Source organism: Harpia harpyja, chromosome 1 (genome assembly GCF_026419915.1).
Source record: "Harpia harpyja isolate bHarHar1 chromosome 1, bHarHar1 primary haplotype, whole genome shotgun sequence".
In the NCBI taxonomy this organism is placed as follows: domain Eukaryota; kingdom Metazoa; phylum Chordata; class Aves; order Accipitriformes; family Accipitridae; genus Harpia; species Harpia harpyja.
This window is the reverse complement of record NC_068940.1, coordinates 37,726,397-37,749,991: the sequence shown is the minus strand read 5'-3', so window position 1 is coordinate 37,749,991 and position 23,595 is coordinate 37,726,397. Positions and strand designations below refer to the sequence as shown.

The 23,595-nt window shown below is 47.0% G+C and overlaps 1 protein-coding gene across 3 annotated transcripts in view; it reads right to left on the bottom strand.

The window, feature by feature from the left end:
* NFATC2 (nuclear factor of activated T cells 2) overlaps nt 1–23,339 on the bottom strand; it is a 94,664-nt gene extending 71,325 nt beyond the window's left edge. For 2 of the 3 annotated variants that reach the window (XM_052787346.1, XM_052787335.1), the window contains exons 1-3: nt 23,025–23,339; nt 13,468–14,494; nt 11,924–12,092 (exon numbers count right to left, since the gene is read on the bottom strand). In XM_052787346.1, the coding sequence (XP_052643306.1) occupies nt 11,924–12,092; nt 13,468–14,494; nt 23,025–23,175 (1,347 nt within the window). In that variant the 5' untranslated portion in view covers nt 23,176–23,339. The remainder of the gene's footprint in view (nt 1–11,923; nt 12,093–13,467; nt 14,495–23,024) is intronic. The other variant, XM_052787357.1, reaches the window with a different exon arrangement.
* Between the last annotated feature and the right edge of the window lie 256 nt (nt 23,340–23,595).

The following is a 23,595-nucleotide window of genomic DNA, read 5'->3' as shown; positions in this document are numbered from 1 at the left end:
TCTGTAGGCGGTCACCTATAGATACAACATAAGCACGTACAGGGGGAATTTAGTGAAACCTTCGGAATTCAGATCTTTGAATCTGGACACGTTTACTTGAGTTTAAATATTATTATATTTTATATAGAGTTACATTATTAGCAAGGAGGGAGGATTCAAAGGAGATAAGTAAGATAACATTTTTATTCTTAAATGGGGAAGCCAGGGCAGAGAGGTGCAGTGATTTGCTGGGTCCCGCAGGTGACAAGCAGCCAAAACTCAGTGAGAAACCCGAGGTCGCCATCCCCCTGTGCTCTGCCTTGCTGCAGGAGTTACCGACCTCGTTCTGCAAATGGCACAAACCCGCGGTAACACCGCTCACCGGCCACAGCACCTCAGTTTCCACTAGTATTGCAACAGGTTTCAGAGCCAGATTTTCTTGGAGATTTCTAGTTTGGGTGTTGCACATCTGAAAGTCTGCATGCAAACAGGGATGGGCTTTGCAAGACAAAAGCAGGAGCATCTGCAAATCTTACGGGCACCTTTGAAGAGCCCCAGTGAGAACCTGTGCGATACAGACACCGATTGCCTTAGAGAGTAGAAGGGAGTAATTTGTTTCCCATTCATCCCACCAGGGCTTTGCTTGTCAGGAATTTAGGTCTTTCTGCCCTGGGAGGGATAAAGCTGCATCTTTAAAGCTGATTGCACACATCTTCCTGTCTAGACAACGCAAGCTACTGCCAGAAGGAAAGTATAAAATTGGGGAATGAATTCACTAGTCTTGGTGATTTTATTTGCTTGAAAGTAATCATCTCTCGCTTATTTCAGCTCACTGTAACATGAGGCTTAGTCCATTAACTGCTGCACATTACTTGCTATCTCCCCGTGGAAGTCACTCCAGCTTCCCCTCGAAGAGGGTGTGCATGTGTGTGGTCAGCTTTGAGAACAGCACTGGGGTGATTCAGATAGACCATCCCTGGCCGGTAGCGAAAAGTGGCAAAACAGAGCTCGACTAGCAACATTTAATTAGAAGCACATACAAAGCCGCGTGAGAAATCGCTTCCTCCTACTGCTTCCCTTTTCCTGCTGTACACAAGAAGATAAGAAAGCACCGAGAGACTTGCCAGGAGTGGCACGTGGTTGTGGCACCGGCTGCCCTAGGAAGGAGCCCCAGCTCCCCCAACGCCCACCTTCCTCTAGAAACTGTGAGAGGCTGCAGAGTTAAACCCGTGTCTCAAAGCTTTTTGACACCACAAACTATTCCCTTGCTCAGACTCTTTGTCAGCCCTGAGGCTGGGTTTTGTGCGTTTTTGGACACTCCGCAGCGGACAAGAGGAAGATGTGCTTGTCGGAATAGCCCCACCTTGGCACAGCGCTTCTGTCGTGCCTATTCAGCTCCCTTCCTGGTGGAAGCAACTCTGCGTCTTGGATTTTATCATTAATTCTCATCATTAATACCCTTTGGCTTCAACAATTTCAAGGAATTTTGGGGGAAGTCTTTACTCAACAATACTCCTACCAAGATGGAAAATTTCACTGTATTGTCTCAGGGAGAGTGGCATATCAATAGCTGTCAGTAATTAAGACAAAGACCTCATCCGGACACCGTATCATGTAGCAGCTTGCCTGCCTGCTTTACTTAGAGCTGACATTGAGCAACAAAGTTGAATCTTGTCACATGTTTTTGTTCAATTTAATGTACTTGGGATGTAGCAAAAGAACGCAAACCAGAAGGAAATCTCTGCCTTGGTTCTTTTTGCTCCTTACCAAAGCAGTCTAAAAAGGCCTCCAAAGATAATCCATTGAACATCTGATTCTGCTAAATGATGAGTTTTTATTATACTTAATTTTAAGTGTTTCTTATTTTGGTGATAATTTTGTCAAAATTCCAAGGACTGAATCTCATTTGCTCTGCTGCTCCTTACAGTAAATGACAACCAGACTCCCAGTGTCTAACTGGGATTTCTGCTTTCACGTGGGGTTAAAATACAGGTCTGGGACAGAGACAGCAGCTCTGGGGGGAAAGCAGTTGGGGGGGGGTTGTTCCTGACTGTCTTGACACTGACCTTACATTGCAATGTAAGCAAGTTGTTTCCTCTCTGTGCCTCAGTTTCCCTACCCCTACAAAGGGCTGATCCTCTTTTCAAGATGCTTTGACTATCTCGACTGAAAGTTTAAAAGAAGAGGCACTATGCATCTGACTACTGCACATATGCAGATATGGGAATTTGGAGATCAGATTTTCATAGCTGGGTGAAAATATGAATTTTTTCCTACTAAGAAAACCAGCTGTGTAATTAAAGAGCTTCCATTCACATTCATGACAAAAGATTCAAAATTCCCCCAGCACAAAAAACCTCTCTCTGCCACAAGTAAATCAGAGGGTGTAAATCTGCTGATTTTGACAGAATCACACTGGGGGAGTTTCTCAGCAGAGGGCTCTGCCACCGGTTAGCAAAGTCGTTCCCTTGCTGGCTGTCAGAGGCACCATGGGAACCAGCCTCAGCCCAGCTGGAGCAGAATGAAGGGTGGCAAGCAGAGCGGCTTTCTCATCACCTAACCTTGCAGCTTCCTCTGCCACAGTCCGTTCATCCTTCCCAGCAGACAAGCGAGGCAGCGATGCTTCAGGTGCAGCCCCGGGAGCATCGTACTGTGCAACCGAGACGTGGCACAAAGCTTGAGAGCAACCATGCTGACAAGGGGGAAGATGGGACAAGCAGTAGCAGCAAGAGCACCTTGGAGTTACTCAGTTCAGCCTGAGATGATGGATTTGACTGCATTGAACCAAATCCCCAGAGCTGAGCCCTCTGCCAGGCCTTAGTGCAGGGCCTCCTTTGATGCAGATTTGGGGTCCAGGAACCATACCATGGCCTTTGCTCAGGCACTGGCTATTTGACTGAACGTCAGCCAGATTTTGGAAAGGATCTTGGCCAAAAAGCATTTTTGGAAAAAAGAAAAAAAAGAAAGGGAAAAAAAAAAAGAGAGAGAAATAAAAGCAAGCCCCAGGAGCCTCACTCCTCCCCAGTTTCTTTCTCATGCTGAAACCCACAACACAAGACATGCTCAGAGAGAGTAACTCAGGTCTGCCGGAAGCATCAGGGTTTCAACAGTTGTTTCCGAATGAAATAGAGACCCTAGAAAATTTTCACCAAGCAGCAGCAGGCAGGAGGAATCCAGTCCCTTTCCCTCTGAACAGCCATTAGCCCAGCAAGCGTGACGCTCCCCCCGGATGTGGGAGACCCAGGTGCGAGTCCTCGCTTGGCACGAGGCACTTCCAGTTCAATAGACATCGGTCTTGAGAGAGGAAGGGAGGAACTGGAGGCTTAGCTGGACAGTGAAGCCTGTGAACAGAGAGCTCAGATGTGAGTTTACAGGACACTATCCACCCTGCATGAACTTCTCCTGTGGATACTCGAGAGCGCCCTGAATGGGATGAGTTATGTCAGCATTACTGCTGCGCTGGAAGTGTCCACATTCATGGCAAACAGCCATAAATTCGAACTTTGGTTTACTGCGCGCTGACTCCCCCATGTACAGTCATGCAGTGAGAGCATACATGAAAGAGTAGCCTAAATCTTGCATCTGCCTAATCCAAGCATACTTCTAATCCAATTAATAACCCAAGCCTTCTGCATAACGCAGGCATCACCCTCAAACCAGTTGGTGTACTCTCCTTGCCCTCACCTCTGCCAAAATTACTTTCCATCAAAAGCAATGTATTCTGAATTGGGCTCAAAAGTTTCAGTGAGAGCTTTTCGTTCACTCAAAGCAGGTTGGCACACGGGAAAATCCCTCTGCTCCCTCGAGGTACATGGTTCACTGATCATCTGCCCTGCACCTCTACATCCCAACTGCACCCCAACTGTACATGGAGCAATCCTGCCTGTCCTCTTAGGGGCAAGCTGCACTCGCTCAGCCATAACATCTGGGTGACAGCATCCCTTTCACACAGGGGGATGCAGACCCAGTTTAAAGACTTTAAGCAACAGAGCATGCAACTTATCTCCAGTTCAGGTCTCCCACTAGCTAATTATCCTCACTGTTATCCAGCAGTTCTCTTCTTGCATTATTTAGAGAAAGCACACAGGTCAGCTCTTCCTCTAATCTTGGTTTATTAGATATTATATTTGATATTCCCTGTCTTTCAGTCCAGTCTCACATCTAAACAAAAGCAAACTTCAAGCTTATCTGTGTTTTCCTACACTACTTTTGATTTATCTAGCCATTTCATTTCCTCAGTGGCTTCACTGAGCTTTCAGATAGATAGATCTCAAGGTACAGCCATGCTATCAGTATGCTAGCAGTACAGTGTGAGGGGTACTGACCTACTGACCTACCCTTACATTTGACGGGATATTAGTTTTGAAAAGAATTTCCCAGATGTGCCCAAAATCTGCATTTTTGGCATTGCACATCTATCCCTGCATTAGCACATGTAACAACAGTAAATATATCCACAACCCAACAGCTCAAAGCTCAAGAGGCACCTACAGTCATCACAGTTGCGCAAACAAGCCCCATAGTCCTGCAGGTAAGTCAGGCATGAAACGTGCAGTCAATCTGTCATACACTGTTCTCGAGTTGGGGGCAGAAATCCCTGCAAGAGCCAAAAGCTGCCGAGAGCCTGTGTGAGGCTCCCGCTCCCTAGAAAGGGGAAGGCCACGAGAATGGTACAAAGACGTTGCACAGCATGAGCTGGCTCGGCTGCACAAGTCCAGCACAGCCTGCCCACAAAGTGCAAACAACGCAGGGCTTCGTCCCAGACCTCCGACTTCCCCTTCACTGAACAGGGGGAGTTGGGAAGATGGACAGAAAAGGACAAACTCAACTCCTCTGACGGGCCCTCAAGAGTAAATCTTCCTGGGCAGGCTGGTTTGGGTTTCAGCAGGAGCGCATCTCCAGCCCAGCCCTACTTGTGAGAGTGTGAATCATGGTATCAAGCTGTGATTTGGTTTTAAGTTTCCATCAAAGTTGTGGTTTCACTAATACGCAAAGGAATTAGTTGAATGTTGGAAGTCTCATACAGTTAAAAGTCAAGGTCCCATGCGAAGCCTAGGCTAGAAAACAATGTCTCCTTTGACTTAGAAACCACAAGAAAACACATACAGCAAAATTCAAATATAAAAGGAAAGTGGAACATACGTTTGTTATTGCAAAGCAGCTCCTGTGTGCTCCATTAACAACTCTACCATTCCAGCTTCTTTTTAATTAAAAAAAAAAAAACCACCACAGTGAAAGTCATCCAAATTTTTAAAGTTAAAACCCAGGGGAAAGTTGGGTCAACTGTGCTGAACAGGAGCCCCTCTCTGTACAGCTTTCCTGCTTTAAAGAGGAGAAACGAGGAGGAGACTAGCGCACACAGCCGCGTGATGGGTCGGGGGTACCCTCTGCCCTCCACTTCAGCACTGGGACTTTGTACACCTGGTCTGCGTTTGGATGTTGTACCAAGTTAAACAGTTGTGTAATGTATTTAATTTTTACTGTTACAATCAAGCCAGTAAAGGAGATGTAATTATGGCAGTAGGATGATCGCTCATAGCAGAATTACCTCCTCCCCTTTGCTTCTGAAATTAAGCCCACGGGGGGACGTCCTTTTCCACATTCACTGCTGCCAGCAGAAGGCTGACTTGTGCCCAGTTTGCCCATTACTGCCACGCTGGAGGTTACTGCTCCTGAACCTCTGTTAGAGGAACTGTCAACAGCTTTTAGTGTTGTGCGTGCCAAGAACAGAAGAGACTGAAGACCTCACCGACGTCCAAGACATCTGCATTGGCAAGGCTTTTGTTAAATAAATACAACTCCCACATGATTTTAGGATAGCGGCAGCAGGCAGGGACTGAAGTCTCAGTCCACTTGTGATATCTCCCCCCTCCTGCTGTGGGGAAGAGATGGGGAAGGAGTCGTCCCCGGTGCTCTGACCTGAAGGAAATATTCCCTCCTCTCTCCCAGCCCCGTTACTCAGTTTAACCCACCGCGTTTGACTAACCAGAGACCCCAGCACTCAGCAGCTGCTGAAGCAGGTCGCGGGGATGTTGCCTGCCTGTCTGCCGGGGACCACGGCTCCGGCGGGGGCCAAGACAGCTGCCGCCCGTCACCGCGCGGTGCTTGGGGAGCCTGTGCGACCCGCCGGCCGAGCCCAAACCACCAAGCTGTCACCTAAAGGTGGGAGCCAGCCACCGAAGACTGCTCTCTGCAAAGGTCCCGAACAACGCTCGCCTCAGCCGCAGGCTCGGCCGGCTCAGCGTCGGGCTGCCCGAGCATCCGAAACCTCCGGCTGCAGGAAGGCGCAAAACTTTCTGGCTGAGGAGGGAGTTTTTCCCCACCCCGAGTCAGGGACCACTGATGCAGGGTGTGCTCTGGGCACGGTGCTGCCTTGGAAAACTGGGGCCCCGAGTGACCAACGTCCTCAGCTGCTCTCGAGCACTGCAGCCTCAGGTTGTGCTGAGCGGATTCGATTATCTGACGCAAGCAGTGGAAAAAAGCAGGTTTGTTGATGAAGAACGGAGTTAATAACGTGGTGGAAGTGAGAGAAACAAAGCGAGATACAAATGAGCTACTGGTTACTTATGTGCTGGTTTTCATTCAGGAGTATTTGAGCCTTTTGTAAAGGTAAGTTAGAGAAGCAATACATCAGGGGAAGGATTTGCTGAGATGGCAATAAAAAAAATCCAAAATGCCAGAATTAGGCACACTACTTTGAGAATATGACTACAAATTACTGTGCTGAAGAGCTACGTAAAACACCAGCTTCCTTGAGGATTGTTTACAGCAAGGTAAGTCTGAAACACACAGGTGCTTAGGGAAAAAATTAGAAATAATAAGAAAAACAAAAAGAAGTAAAAAAGCCTATATTTACTTTTTGACCCCAAGACTTAGCTGAGTTCTCACAAACAGATTTTTAACAAAATAGTATACCTCAGCCTCTCTACAGTCCATGGCAGATGCACATCTGAAATCAGTGCCCTGTGTCACCACTCTCAATTATATGAGGTGAGTGCTGCAGCAAATCACACATTTATCTCACAGTCCCAGAGGACTTCAGAATGTGGGAAGACTATGGTGTGAAATGGGTTTGTCTCATTTATACCCATGGGCTGCAACACGTGTAAAAGCAACCACTTCTAATGAAACGAGTACGGATCAGCTATCCAGGTTACAGTTGGACAATCATTTGCATAAATCAACTGCTCATCTTCCCTAAAAGCTTTTCCTTCCACTTCCCTTGAGGGAAGGACAAGAGTTCTGCTTAGAACTCCCTGAAATATCACACAATCATGTGAAATATCATTTCCATCTTGAAAAGAAGATCAGGCTTCATGCAAAGCAGTAGGACAAAACCAGAACCACTAAGTTTAATGAATATCTTCAAAATAGTATTTTTATGGCTTTTAAGGGACCACAGACTCTGCTTGACCATGAAGTGAAGCTCATCCAGACCCAACCTTTGCTACTGAAAAGATCTTTCCTTCTCATCACTGCCTTCAACAGTTCAAAGACAGCAGAACCTTTGCTGAAGAACTGAAAACCTGTCTCTCTCTGAAGCAGAGAGCTTCTGATCACCACATTTTCCTGTGGGCAGTAGGTGAAAGACACCTATGCCAGCATCCAGTGTTACTGAAGTGCTACCACATGCCCTGTTTCCCCTGGACAACAGGATAGTGAGCAATGCCAACAACTCAAAAATTTTACTTCCCTTTAAGAGGTGGGAGCTCCTAGAGGATTATTGAAAATAATGCTGGGAGAGATCTCAAGGAATCATCTAGTTCATCTCTCCTATCCCAAGCAGAATTCAAGTATGTCCATGTCCTTCCTAACAGATGTTTGCCTAAAAGCATGCAAAGATGGAGATTTTTACCCCTCTGGGCAGGGCGTGCTGCTGCGGGGTGAACTTGGACAGAGCTAGGTTTGTGTTTGGATTGCCACCTCTATCCCAGTCACATCCATAAGCTCTCTACACAGGAGCAGTCACTGCCTTTCCTAATGGACAATCTCTTCCAGAGCCTTGACTGGAGCCGCTGGGTACAAATAAGCAGTTGTTCCTCAGCTTTGGTGAAAAATTGTTGGACACTAATCATGCGTACCCCTCTCCTCTGCCGTCTCAGTAACCGGGTGGACCTGCAAGATGGTAGGTGCGTTGCAAACTTCAGCTTTGTCCTTGCTACGCAGGACTTCCTTGCTGTTCTCAGTGACTTAACACCTAGGGAATACTCACACTGGCATTCAACTTACATCCCTAAAACAGAAGCCTGAGTTTCTCTATAGCTAACAGCAAGCTGTAGTTTCCTCTCAAGAGTGACTCAAACACCTAAACTGGGAGCCTACGCTTTTCCATATGACTCTAGATGGCCTCTGAAGTTAAATGGTGTGAACATTACACAGCATGCATGGCTTCTCTCTTCCTCCCCCAGGCAAACAAAGTAAATGCCCTCTTCCGTGTGGCCCATCTAGCCAGAGGTTTTGATTAACCAGACTCTTCTCCTGCCATACTTGGAGCGCACAACTGGTGCAGAATCTTGCGCACAAACTCTCGGGGCTAGACACGTGAAGAAGAGGAAGCAGCATCAGAAAGATAAACCACAAGATAAGGCCTGAAGGATATGAGATCTACTGGTCTGTAGCTTCAGAGCACCCAAAAGAAGAAACTTGCATGCAAAACGCAGTTTTCAAAACATAAATATTGCAGGCCAACACTGTGCTGCAAAAACTAGCCAACTTCTCTTCCTCCAGAAGGTTCAGCTGGATAATTAGTCATGTGGAGGGTTAATTTAATGGGAAATTTAAAAAAAAAAAAAAAAAAATCAGATTTTTTTTTTTAAAGGAGTTTGTATTTTAGAAAAAGTAATCAAAATATTGGAAAAGCAGTATATCAAAAGTGGTTGTAAAATGTATGGGACACAAATGGGACATTCAGCCTTAGTACAAATCCCACCACTTTGGTGAGCTTCTCTCACTCAGGGAAAGCTTGGCTTCTCAATGTTTAAGTCCAAATGTCTAAGAGACAGCACTGCATTCAATAAAGTTGCTATGGAGAGGTCCTAGCGCTCCAGAAAAATCCCAAGGGTGGTGTGTTCACGTCTGTCATTTGAGAAGTGCTGTGGGTGCCCAGCACCAGGTCTGCAGCAGGCAGGAGAACCCCAGCCCTGTCACCCCTGGGTCAACACTGCCATTCCTGCTCTGGGGCCAAACACACTCAGAACCTGTTGAAAACAATTTAATTTAATTTCCTTACAACCAGGTGCCTTTAACTCATGCAAACTTTCCTCAACACAGCGCCTACCTTTTAAAAATCTCTCCTGTTTCATTTTCTCTGTTTCTGTACTGTTTGCATCTGACAAGAACACAAAAGTTAAAATTCACTGAGGGGAAAGAAGGAAAAAGAAAAAGAAACCTTGAAGCCAAATAACTTATGACATGAAAGCTTTGGATTTTACTAGCCTTCCCAAGTTTCAGATGTCATAAACCATACAGGTGCAACTATCTCATTGCTCGGCACCCATATGAACCTTGTTATGTTAAAGTGAACACAAATCCAACTAATACTTCCAGGTTTATAATAAGCCTTCATAAAGAAACTGTCCATATTTTCCCCATATGCAGGCACAGCTGTGCAGAGGCACATCTGCTCGGGAAACTAACGTGGATCTTTGAATTTATAGTTTAAGATCCTTAAGCTTGATGGCAAATTATGATAAAACTAGGAATATCAGTTCCTGTCTCCAATAGAAAATATAAATCCCTCTTTGATTGATATTGATTACAGGAAGGAAACAAAGCACTTATATTTCCCCATGTCACGAGAAACTCCTTCATTGCAATAAACATCCGGTTGACAGGAATATCTTGGGAAGGTAAATGATACTATACTTGTAAGCAAACTGAGAAAAGAGCAAGTGCTGATTGGCCATATAGTTCATACAACCATGTAGCTTCAAACACACCACAGCAGGCTACGAGTTTGTCAGATTCATAAACTAAAAAGATGGAATATATTAAGGTATGTCAAATGTGATTGCTATTTATTATTTTCCTGCACCCTTTACTCAAATATCCAGTCCGTATATGCAAGTCCAGCTCAACCAAAGTAAACAATTTCATTGATTTAACAATTTATGGCTTGATTTTAAAAGGGAGTGAGCCTCCAGGGGAATATCTAACATATGTTTGAAGTTAATCACAAGCCAACCGAGTGAAATAAGTGGTATTGATCACATGCTTAAAATTAAGCATAAATTTCAATGTTTTCCTGGTCCAGGCTTGCCATAGCAAGTCCTATGTGTGACTGGAACATCCGTAGGATGCACCCCAACTTGGCTTAACAAAAGTTGTAGCTGTGGGTGATCTGTACAGTTGCCATACATCATTACCAGCAATATCGCCCTAAAACCTTGCAACACCGACCAAAAGCCTGGCTTTCTTTCCTGAATGGCACTGGCTGAAACGAGGAGGAAATAAGTGAAAAGACCGATGTGGCCCCAAATGGCTACAGCACAGCTACTCAGCCATTATTTTACATTACCCTTTGAAAGGTGAAGGAAAAGCCCTTCACTCTCCACAACAGAATAAGGGTTCAGCTCATCCACCCCTCAGGTCAGCAAAGGGCCACATTTTGTTACCTCCGTCAGCTTGAATTTCATTCACTGGTTTCAGCAGGCTGACTTCCCTTCTCACAAGCATAGCTAGGACCAGAACTGGACTCTTTAGGGCAGTATAAATGATACCTCAAAAGAGATATAAAATTTTCTTTCTGTAGTGACATCAGCCCAAATCACAAGGGAGCTCCTGCCTAAATTAATGCACCCTTTCTCTATAGCATTACAAAGCCAATAAACATGTCCTCTCTATATTTACAGCTTTACGGAGGCCAAACTTTTACTTGAAATCATTCCCACTGCTATGTAATTATCTTGCCCTGCTCTCTCCTTATCACACAGCTACTACAGCTAGTACAGGTTTCCCCTCGGTGGCGTACATCCAGGACAAAACGAAGGCAGTGTTGCCACAGATGACAAGCAGAACTGCATGCAAGGTGGGACATGGCATCAGCAAGTTACATATAAACCAGATTGAAATGGATGTACTGAGTGCTTGAATTACACACGGGTGAAATTCTCTGACCTAAATTTAAACGGGCTTAAAATGAGAAGTCCTACCACGTAACCAGAGGACAGGAAAAAAAAAGAGTAAAATTGCTAAGGAAAAAGGAAACGCATGAAAGACATTTCTAGCAAAAGGCAGCTGTTAACTCTGGGGAAACTCCAGTTTAACATGCATACCTTCCTAATCCAACCCCCATCGAGGTTCACGAAGGTTGCTTTGCTTTTCTTAAGCGAATGTGTAGGAGTCGTATACAGTTTGGCTGTACCGACCAGAGAGGAGCCAAGGTTAGATGCAGCCAAAAACACAGGTAGCAACTCTGCTGCGTGGACTTGCCCTGCAGGAACCTGGGGGACCACGGCTCCAAAACCCTCACTCACCGCCGGCAGGAGGATGTGGTACCGCAGACCTAACGCGATCTGCTAGTTATTTTAAATCTGAGTTTGGTAGGTCACTGAGCTACGCTGAGTGTGAAAGCCAGGCTTGATGTTTGTACATTTTGAAAGCCCTAGTTTACACAGAAGAGTCTGTTATCACGATAAAATGGGCTCAGCTGGAGTTCAGGACAGTTGGGCTTCTTATGACAGAGTTGGGTCACAGGAAGTTTAACATATAGCCCAGAAAAGGTGGCAAATATTTTGCCTAAGTTTCTGAGCTTTCACAAGCTAATCTAAACCAACTTTCTAAACGTCTAGGACTTCACCACAGTTCATCTTCACTTTACGCGCATCTACAAGCACACCCAGGTTCACATGGTCCTCCTCTTTCAGGGCCAGCCCCCAGCAAGACTTTCAGAAATGAACTCACCCCCCCCAGTTTTCCTGTACGGAGTTGTTCTCCAGTCCCTTACCTGGACGACGGGGTGGCCTCCAGTCGGTGCCTTGACGGCCCCTCGGCTTCCCTCCGTCTCGTAGTGTGCCCGGTGGTGGGGCTTCGGCTGCACCTCGATCCGCAGCTCGTAGGAGCCAGACTGGCTGGAGAGCGGCCACTCGAGGGGTGGGAGCGACTGGACGGGCAAGCTGGGCAGAGAGAGACCACACCAGTTGAAACTCTTTAGCACTTTATTTCTCAGAGCCCTCATCCCTTCTTCCTCCAAGTACCCCTCCGGGGCTGCTCTCACTGAAACATTTAGGAATCTGCTATTAATTTCAACAGGAATATGCTGTCCTGCTCACATTTGATTGCAAACTCTGCTGACATTCACGACGAACACAATAAGTTCTGTGGGCCCATCTCCTTGCAGGAGAGAATAGAAGAGAATATTTCTATTTCTTAGAAATATCTGTAGCAGTTATATTTTTTCAAAGATCCCCCTCTTTTACCTAGCTTTTGCTGTGCGTCTTAAACTTTTATCACAGAACATATAGTGAAATATTAACTCCACCTACCACTACTTACCATTTGTGCAAGTTAATAATCTTTATGATTTCCATAAATATTAAAAAGCACACAAATAAAATGCTAAATATTCTTACCTGATACTAGCTTTCCTGTTACCGAAATGCACCAGGGTTTATAACATGAAATTAATACATTGAAATGTACAACTAGACCTTGCACTGGGTTTTAAACAACTTTTATTTTGTTAGCACAAACTGCTGCCAGGACCAATCTAACAAGCCAAGGAAAGTCACAGCCCACGTTCTTCACTCGCAATTTGTGTTTAGCAGGTAGGGAGCCGCACGGGATAACGTCAGCGTGGGGACAACCTTGCTGCCGAGCGGGATGGCAGGGCTGACAGGGTGCCAGTGGTGACTGCAAGTGGAGTCACGCATTTGGCAACCTCCATCCTGGCAGTTGTGCACCGCTCAGGATCCAGACCTGCACGCCGCCAGCACCAGACAATGGAGGGAGTCGATGAGGGCAGTGCCAACGGCTGAGATTTGGGTTAAATGACAATAAACAAATTAACAACCAACAATAAGTCACTTGGGGTTGACTGAATGCTCAGTCTGACTTGGAGCAGCGTGCTCTATTTTGAATCAGGAAATATTTAAAGTATTTTCACCCTTGGTGGAAATTTGTAAGCGAGACATTCTCTGAATTTAGAAAAGCGATCAAACCATTTTCTTTAAAAGCAGCAGGATTGAATGAGAGCGTTTAGCCTTTGTCAAAGGCTGTCTGCAATCTGCTCTTTAGACAAATAATTTGGAAATCTGAATTTGTCATATGCTGTGCTTTCAATGAACCTTTGATGATGTTTCTTCCAAACCCAGATTTTTTCATCTCTCGGAATCATAATGGATTGGGCTCCCATTAACCAGTAGTGTCCCTGAGCACTTAGCTCTGGTTTGCAGCAGGATCCGCTCAAGGAAACCCTCCCTAGGGATCATCATGCATGACAAAGGACATCACACCATGAGAAAACACACAAGCACAAGAAGCACTACATACCTGCAGATAGGTATTGCAGGCACCAGTTGCTTTGTCCAAGATGGAGGTACCAACAAAATTGATTCTGGGGCTGAGTTTCTCCTGTCCTCCTGCTCACAAGGCCCGTGGAAGTCAACAGTCTGAAAGACGTGACACGGAATGCTGTTTTTGTGGGAAGGCATTGATGAAGGATCAGGGCTGGTTTTCCAAATTTTCGTGGGAACACCACAGGAAGGATCCGTAGGAAGGCTGTTCATAGCATCCATGGAAAGAGAAGCGCTGGGCAACTGCGTGTAAGTAACTGAAGAGTTGTCTTCTCTCAAGGGGATGCGAGGAGAGGATTGTGGAGAGGGGGTCCTTGACTGTCGTGGAGAAGTGGAAGGCAGCTGAGTGCTGTAGAGCTCAGTGCAAGAATACCTCCGTTTTGCACCTGGTGATGAAGACCTTGAGTTGGGACAGGGTGATGGTGAATGTCGTCCCAAGCAGGTTTCCTCCGTGATGCTTGTTCGTGGTGACATTATTGGAGAGGTTCTAGGAGAATAATGAGTATGGATGTTTTGAAACTGTGGACAAAGGTCATCACTAGGACCATTATTTGGTGAAACACATGGTGATGTGCAAGGAGATACATTTGTCTCTGAAATGAAACTTGCAGAGGAGCCGCTACTAGCTGGGCTCAAACACAGTGGTTCTCTGTAGCCCTCAAAGCCAGGGACAGGCAGGGTAACCCTTGGGCTAGTGGTAGCTGAGTTTGACTGATGTTCTACCAAAAGAACATCTGTGTCTCTGCTGCGGAAGGGACCCCCTGAATGAATCAGTTCATGATATGGAGTAATTTCAATCCTAGGGCTCGGAGCAGAGGCCCCTGCAGCGTTGGCAGGGTGTGTAGGTGTTGTCCCTATGCTATCTGGCTGTCCATATCTGCCCATGGGATCTGCAGAAAGGCTAGAAAAAGGCAGGGGGCATGGCTTGAGGCCACAGTCCAAGACATCATGAGCGTATGTAACTCCAGAGGGTGGGCTGTTGGTTTTATGTGGAGTCGGTTCTTCTGGAAAAAGAAGGGTCTCTTTAAGACTATAAATATTATTACAGAAGCTGAGCAATCATGGATTAAAAAAATGCATATTTATAAACTGGTTGTGATCTGATATTAGGTAAATAGTTGTTTAATTCTTTTTAACTGCAATTAATGCTTGTGGAAAGTACTGGATTAACAGCCAGGGAAGCTCAAGTGCTCAGAGCAGATGCGGCATGGACAGAAGCACTGCAAACACCTCCACACCGCCCGGCCGGGCTCCCTCTACCTGAGCCCTGAGCTAGAGGGATCACCTGGAAGGGTCAGCACCACGTCAGCCTCTCTGCCCATTTCAATGCTGGCCGTCCTACTCCTTCTGCCAAATATACCCCTCAGCGCTAATTGGGGTGTCATGACTTTGGGCAACTTTTGTCAACTAGGAACTGGACTGAGACCATCACGTCACAAAACCACTTCCAAATAGGTCTACCTAAAACCTAAAGGTTGAGGAACAGCTTTTGGTGAAGGGAGAAGAACCCTTCTTACACAGCAAAGTCCAGTCAGAAAGGGCTTCATGAAACCAAAGCTGAGCTTAAGCTCTTAAATTAAAAACTCAGTTCTGTGTGATGATTTGTTTGGCTCCATATCATGTCAACAAGTTTTGGTGACAGGTTTCACATGAGAAAGCACCAGGTAATCAGAAAACACATTCACAAATATTTTTTAGAAAAGAGAAGGAGAGATAAAAAGGATCCAGCCCCATGGTTACAGGCAATCACTTTCCAATTTCAGCTCAAGGAACATTTTGGCCAGAGAGGGATTATAAAATACACGGTATCAGGTCCTAAGTGTTCAGTGCAATCCTCTCTCCTGGTGCAAAAAAAATCTCAATTTTCAGAAATACTCAGTCTTGCAAACTATCCCCAGGTTGCAGAGTACAGGGATGCTTCTAGGCAACACAGAATTCCCACCAGCACCGCTGAGCCCAGTTCTGATCTCGCCCCAGCACCCCATCGGGTGCTTAATGCCAGCGGCATCCGAGAAAGCAAAGTCATGCCAGGTATCCCTGGGACAGACCCCTCGATGTACATCAGCTCCTGTAGTGTCCCCAGCCTGGGAGCTGAATAATATTTGTCATTACATAAAAGCATGCAAAAAGCTATCAGGATTTTTTTATGTTTTTAAAGATTTCAATGTATCCAGCAGGAAACACCTGAAACAGCTCCACAGTTTGAGATTGATTCTCGCTATCTGCTCACCCCTGGGCACAGATCAGTACATGTCATAGGTGAAGAGTATTTCATTTAAATATTTAAATAACTGTTCCAGCATTTTCTCTAACTCCTACACTACATGAGGCAGCATTTCCCATGAGCCAGTAATATTGTACATAAAGCCAGGTAGGAGCTGACTGTGCTTTCTGCAAAAGTAGCAAAAGTTCGTAGTGAAACTTTTACATACAGAGAGATTGTGATTTAATTTCAGGGGGGTTCTGTTCGTTTTCAGATTTAAATGCTTCTTAGTGTGAGAGCAAAATCCTCCACTGATTTTTGACTACTACCTTTTGTGCTTAATGTTTTGCACAACCTGGAGAAAACTCCACAAAACGAAAAAAATGTAGCAGAAAGTGCTGCGCCTTCATGTTTAGTGGGAAACCCTGACAGCCAACCAAACAAACCAACACACAGAATGTCTATGTGACGGGATAGGAGACGACTGGGAGAGTCCAGCTTGCAGATTTCTTAAGGTTCCTCTGGCTTTTAATCCCAGCACACAGCTGTTTTGGGGATGGTGAAAACAGCAACAAGTAACTGAATTTTGAGCCGAACATATTTTTAGCATTGTTGATCTCAGATATCAGAGCTTTGGCATTCACAGGAATAGTGTGTCATTCACATCACTCAAACTCTGACGCATCAAGCCTAGATACTGATGCTACGATTCACTTTGAATAAAACTCATCACTCCTTCGGACTCAGTGAAGCAACACACCCCTCCGCAGTCACACAAAACATCAATCCCACCGCTTTCAGAAGAATCACTCCAATTTATGCTGATGCAAGGGAGCAAAATCAGCACCAGGCAGAGTGAGGCTTGACGCCAGGACTCGAGGCAGGATTCATACAGTGACCAGCAATCGCAGAAAAGCTCTCCAGGCTGAACAGCTTCACATCAGGAACAGATGACTGTTTCAGTTCCCCATTCAACACACCTACAGCAAAAGCTGCCCCCACCGTACACATTAAACCACATTACCTGTGCCAAATACACAGACAACAGGAAGAAAATTACAGCTCCTCACAACACACGTTGAGCAGCAAAGCTGGCATGTATAATTTGTGTTAAGGGGTATGGGGAAGGCAAACATATATTTGTATGTGAATGTGTAATTTTTAGTCTTCTGAATAACAAACACACACCACCACCCACACTTTCTGCCTATTAAAAATCGGGCTTTAGATAACCCGAGTTTTCTTTGCTTTTCTCTGAAATACTGTGTTGAAACGAGCGCTTTCATCCTTGGCATTCACGCTCCAAGAGGATCCACGTTCCAGATATTAATAACAATGTTTACGCACAACAACAAGCTGCAACATGCCCTTGCCTTCCTACAGCACTCTGGCAGAGCACTCCTCTGCAGTGCTTTACGGGCTGTGCAAACCGGGATTGCTCACCCAGCGCTCACAGGCAGCGAGCGAGGCAGGCGCCCTTTGCCAAGCAGACAACACCCACAGCCTTCCGTAGAGCAAAAATATTTAGTTTCCCCCCACAAGGCAAATTATCAATAAAGCAGGCAGCGGCACTGAAACACGGGCAAGACTGCAGACAAGAAAAACCTCGGCTCGTTTGAAGAGTGCCTGGGGAACTGCACCGGGCAGAGATGCCCAGAGGCTGAGGCCGCGTCTCGGGCACGGGAGAGGCTGCCGGCCCTGACTCATCGGCACGGCTTCGTCAGGACTCGGGGCTTGCGAGGTTTGGGGACATCTCCCGACCGAGTTCCAGCCCTGCATAACTTCAGAGGTACAATGAAATCACTGTCCCGGGTGCTATTGCCCACGCCTGTGATGTCAAGGTCTGTTGCCATGGAAATGCCGGTGATGCTACAACGCAAGGCTCTGACCTCACCGGGGAGGGAAAAGGGGTGGTTGGGTGAAGCAGCAAGTGCTGCTTTCCGGAAGTAAACGGCTTTTCCATCAAAATCAGGAGAAATTCTGCTTTTTGCTTCAGTAGGAGGGGACTGGCTACCCTGCTCCTGGCCAACTTGGCTAAGGCAGGCTGGGGTTTGGAATCTGCTCGAGGAAGGGGCAGACCCAAGCCAACATCCCAGCCTCTCCAGGCGAGCACTGCAGGAGTTTGGTTTTGTAAACAATATCAAGCTCCTGCCTTTGAGAGGGGCAGCAGGGGACAGGGAGATGTTGCTCCCCGGCAGCCCAGCTGCTTTCTCGCTGCTTTTGCAGAGACCAGCAGGAACGTGGAGCAGCCCAGGGCCCGGGAATGGCTCCAGGCAGATGGCCCCAGCAATACCCATGTTTCTCCCCAAGCTGCCAAGGTGAGCTTGGTTAGGGTGGCAGGAGCTGAGGACAGCAAACCTCACACTGCTGGCCTGCTGCCACACTGGAGATGGCAGGGAACAGCCCAGCCACCCACCAGCTGAGCTCCCCAAGGAGGAGAGAGGCCATTGCACCCCCTTACAAGAGAATAATTATGTGACCAATCAGCCTAGCAGAGGTGTTTTTCAAGAAACGAAGCAGCTTCGAAACCTTTGTGCAGATGCCCCAGAGGTACAGTTTTGCACCCAAGGTTGTGCCACCTTCAAGGGTTCATCCACCTCTTGCATATTGCATCCCAGAACACAGACGGAAGCACTGCTGCAAAGGACTGTCCTCTCCACCGCTTTTCTGATGGACGTCTTGGCAAGCAGCACAGCAGCTTCAGCACAGCTCCTCTGACAGCCCTCTGCACATGCAGTTACAGTGCTTCCCCCCCCTCCCTTCAAGGGGGCATTTCCCAGCCTGAGGTTTCACTGCTGAATCATCCTCTGATTCAGTACCAAAAGATCCTTCTTGTTTGACGGGGGGTTAAAAGAAAGTGAGCTTCACACCCAGACAACACTGGCACCTCCTCACATTCTTGGTCAGCTTGACTGTCAGCAAACAGCCTAGTCCCCTGTGTCATCTCGTTCCCGTGACCAGGGAAGTCCGACCTCCAAGGCCCGTAGTATCCCACCCAAACTGCCTCCAAGCTGCCAGCTCTTATTCCCCTCTTTTTTCCATAGCCTTTACCCAGTTACTAGTTCACAAGACCATCTCTACTCTTCCCACAATAGGAAATGGAAGCAGGGCTCTGCATCCTACCATACTGTAAACAAACAGCAAACCAGCTCCTACAGACAGACTCAGGAATTCTGCAGGCAGCTCCACCAACCATCTGGTGGCTGGGCAGCCTCCCCAGGTGGGTACCTTCAGCACTGCCCTTAGTACTGATTAGCTAGAAGACTTAAAACACAGGTGAAAAAGATCAAGGGATTTAAGTTTCAAAGGACTTAACCCTTGAGTTAAAAAAAAAACAAAAAACCTCCTTTTCACACACCTCCGAAAGGCAGAAAGGAAAAGGTCCTGCTGGGCTCCAGAGATTTCCCAAGCTGGACGGGACGCACACCAGTGCGTGTGTGCACACATGGCTTTGCAAGGGCCCACCCTCCACTGTTTTTTAAACAAGGCAGTAACTTCAAAGCCATTCAGTCGGCCAAATGTGACCTTGCCAATTAGCATGAAATTAGGGAATAACATCACCCCAGCAACTGCATTCCACGATGGGTTTATACAAATCATCATCTAGGAAAAGCTAAAGATAGCCACGTGTGGGACAAGGGAGGGCAGGGGGAGAAGTTCGATTTTGACCTCACATCTGTTTGCTGCAGTGCGGCTCCTGGGATTTCAATGGAGTTCCTTATTTGCATAAGTAAAAGAGTCCAAATTTTTTTTAATTAGTTTGCTAATTGTAATTTGAAGGGGCCATTGCAGAGCTTTTTTGCATTTTTCAAAAGCCAAGTCGTCTGTTATTTACGCTAGCTGCTTGGAAGCTCAAAGTGAAAGTTGGTTTCCTGAGTGAAATCTGGTATTCTCTGTTACATGTGCATATTTGTTTCCTCACTGCAGGGCTGCTGCTGAACACTGCCTCCTGTGTTACTGAGCCAGTCACCAGGACTGAGCTGCAAGCTTTTTTTTTTTTTTTCCTTTTAATAGCTTTGTATTGGGGAGAAAAAGAAGGAATGAGGCAAATTATGCAGGGCTTGACACCTACAAGACGTGGCAACGTTCCTGGGAGCCTGGCTACAAAAAAACAACCATTTAGAGGAATATTAATATTTATAGATGCTCCCTGCTTCCCCTCTCCGTATTATACATACATAGACCTTGTAGAGTCATATCACCAGATACAATGTAAGAGTCTGCTGAGCTACAGCAAAGGCTTGAGCCTATGAGAAAACACTCTTTCCCATTTGCATTCTCACCTGTTGTCTTAGGGCAGGATTTTGTCTGGAATCTTATTTAAAGGTGGGGTTTGTTTGGATTTTCAGTTTCAAAACACCCCTCAGAGGATCAGTTCTCAGAAGCATTAACCTCAAATATTAAAAATTATGTGGCAGCTTTACCTATCAGTGGATCATCACACAGTGAACACAGAACAAAAATACATGAAGTGAGCTGCTGAAGCAGGGCAGTTGTCTGGCTTTTCAGTATTTTGTCTCTCATAGTGGCCAACAACAGGTATTATGGAATAATACACAAAGCAGTTATCAGAACTTACTCAGCTGGGAGTCCTGTTTGTAGGAGCTAGTTCCAATGCTCATTGACTTTCTGTTAATCTTCCCCGCTGAGAAACAAGGATATTCAGCACCTTTCAAGTTTGAAACAAGCTAAAACTTGGGATACCACTAGCAGTATCTCCACATGTATCTCTCAAGGGAATGCATCTAACACATTTTTTTAAAAAGAGACAGAAAACATCTTCAATGCCCAAGTGAAATCACAATTTCAACCTAACAGCACAGGATACCCGCTTTACCCAAACTTCCCAAAGCCCGTTCACCTGGGCACATCTCTGAGTTCAGCCTGCTGATGGCAGATGTTTCTGATTTGCAAATGCTGAGATGATGATAGCTAATTAAAGTCTGGCAAATAAGGGTAAAAGGCAGATGGAAAATGGCACTTTGTACAGCACTCCTGCTTTTGGAAATGGTTGGCTTAGAGAGGAATATCTAATATTAATAATATTGACCGTTGCATTTTTATTTACCCTTTTTTCCCCTGTTGCTTTTATAGCAGTCCATGTTCCTGTTGTCTCAGGCACACATAAGCACTACTGAATGCCAACCGCTTTCAGTAAGGATATTTCTGGCATTTCCATGGCAACAAGTTGTGATATAGATCCTACTTTTAAAATACAAGCTTAGGTGGAAACTGTCAAATCCCAACCTTTTAAAAAATTGTTTATCTGAAATAAACTTTCATCCCAATCTAATTCTAGAGCCCCAAATTTACTTTTTTTTTCCCCTAAAAAAAAATTTAAAAAAAAAAATCACTTTTAGCATGTTTACAGAGATCTGTTATTACAGGACCTGTCGTGAGTGGTGGGTGGAGCAGGCCAGACTCTGAGGAAACCAGAGCCTCTTTCAAATGGGCTTTGAATGTAGGAACCAGACTGAAGTGCTGGGATCCAGAGACACTCCTATGGTTTTGGTTCCATTTTGAATCCTCCACTGAAAAGGACTTGTTTTCCCAAGTGCAGTTCAGACGAGGCCAGAATCGCGCATGAAATACGAGCATCAGTTACCACCAGCATGTGGATAAAGCCCTTTCTCAAAATTTGAACATTTTCTGTTCTCGTGTAAACACGCTTTAATCTTTTGTACATTAAAGGTCAGGGATGTATACTGGATTGCTTACAGACTCTAGCTGGTGCCTTTTCAAAGCGAGGGAGAATGTTCTCCAGATTAGAATGCTAATATATATGGTTGTGATTTTTTTTTTTTCATGCTAATGATTTCCATCTTTGCAACAAACAAAATTACTACTAATTATGGTTTCCAGTCATTCAAATGTGGAGAAAGCAGGCTCAAGAAGGAAGTTACTTCTACTACAAGCATACGCTGCTCTGCATTTATGTGGTTTGAAGATTAAACTTTCTACCCCCCACCTACATACTATTATATTCTGTGGAACTTCCCACTTAAGGCTTCACAGCAGTACGCTCTACTATAAGATGTGAAAAACACCAGCATCTGAAGCTTTCGCTGGGATTTAATGTATTTCCATTAAAATCACTGACCTCTCCCCATCGTGGATTTATTTTAGCATGGTTTGATCTACATTAAACCTTGAAAGAAAATTCAGCTTTGTACATTTCTTGACATTAACCATCGTCACTCAGCTTTGATGGTGGTGCACATCTTTATATTTAAACAAGTAAACAAAGAATAAAGCTGAGTAACAACTCCCCATTTTGCTAATGGCACCACAATTCAGGCCTAATAGGTCTCCTCCTGCGCTGTCCCCTAGGAACGCAACATCTCTTCCTTCAAATGCCCTAAAGGAATGCCACCTCTCAACTGTGCAGAATCAAATCTTAGAAACAATATCCCAGCAATTCTTTCCTCTGGGTCCTGTCTCTTTTGGCTTTGTCTGGTTTACACAAATCCGTATTTCATGGGATAGGAAGTATCGATTTTTAGTATCATCAACTGATGGAATCATTTAGAAAGTCAGGGAACACTGGTCACGGTGCTTTTAGTATTACAGATTTGCATAAACTCAGAAAAGCAGGAGAACAGACTGCCACTTTTTTCTTTTTTTTTTTTTTTCTTAATTTAACTTAAGCTTACAGTGTTTGGACCCAAACTGGGATCTGGATCTCCCCAGCTCCTTGCCATCCAAGCAGGATGGCCGGACTCCTCTCGGGTGACTAACTCCTTGGGGCTCCTAGACCCGCTACTCAAGCCGCCTCTTTGAGTTTCCAGAACACCCTCTACCGTGATGATGGTGGTCACAAGGAGACCGGCCGAGCTGAGCTCTTCTGCTTCGTCTTTCACAGCTGCGCTCTCACACCCAGGCGCACAACTCCGTAAATACGAGGAAGGTCCCGCGGCCCCTTTTTCGGATGCTCCATCACCAGACGGGGACCGAGCCACTCGCCGCCCGCGACAGCGCCCGTTCGCAAGCGCCCGCCGCCTAAAGCAGCGCCGCAAAACCCGACAAGCCCAGCCCCGAGCCCAGCCCGCCAAGCAGCACACCGCTCGGCATCCATCGCCACGCCGCTCCCGGGCAGTCACAGCGGGGCCCGGGCCCGGGCCCGGCCGCACACCCGGCGAGGGGCCCCGGCGGGGCCGGCCCCGGGCGGAGCAGGCGCCCGGCAGCACCCCGGGTCTCCGCCGCCCTCCGAGGGGCTGCCGGAGGGCGCAGGCAGCGCCCCGCCCGGCCCGGCCCGGCCCCCCGCAGCCGCTCGGCCCCGCCGCCCCGTCGGGGCGCGGCACCGGCTCCTCCTGCGGCGGCTCCTCACCAACCTTCAATCGGCTTCAGGTAGTCGTAGTCGAAGAGGATGGAGAAGTCAAACTCCTCCTGCGGGCTGCCCTCCCGGGCCGGGCCGGGGCCGGGGCCATGCCCGGGCCCCCCCTCCTGCGGGTCGGGCTCCGGAGCCTGGGCGGCGGCGCTCATGGCGGCCAGAGCCCGCCGGGCAGCGGCGGGGCGGGAGGGGAGGCTCGCCCGGGGCTGGCCGGCTGCCGAAAGGAGCCCGAAGCGCGACAGCCGCCGCGAAACCCCTCGGTATCCTTCCAAGTGCAAGTGGAGAGGAGTTAGAGGGGAGGATAAAAGCGGGGAAAACGAGCAAAAAAGATCTCCTGGCGGGGGGGGGGGGGGGGTGCTGAGGCGGGCGCGGCTGCCCCCGACGGCGGGGGGTGCGGGCGGCGAGCGCCGGAGGCGGCGGCACACGAGGGGGTTTGCCGCGACGAGCGGTGGCAGCTTCCTGCTCCCGAGCAGCCACCTGCCGCCGGGGCCGCCCCCGGGGAGGAGGAGCCCGGCCCGGGCCGCACCGGCCCCGGCGCCGGTCCCGGCCCCGGCGGGCGTCCCTCCGGGGGG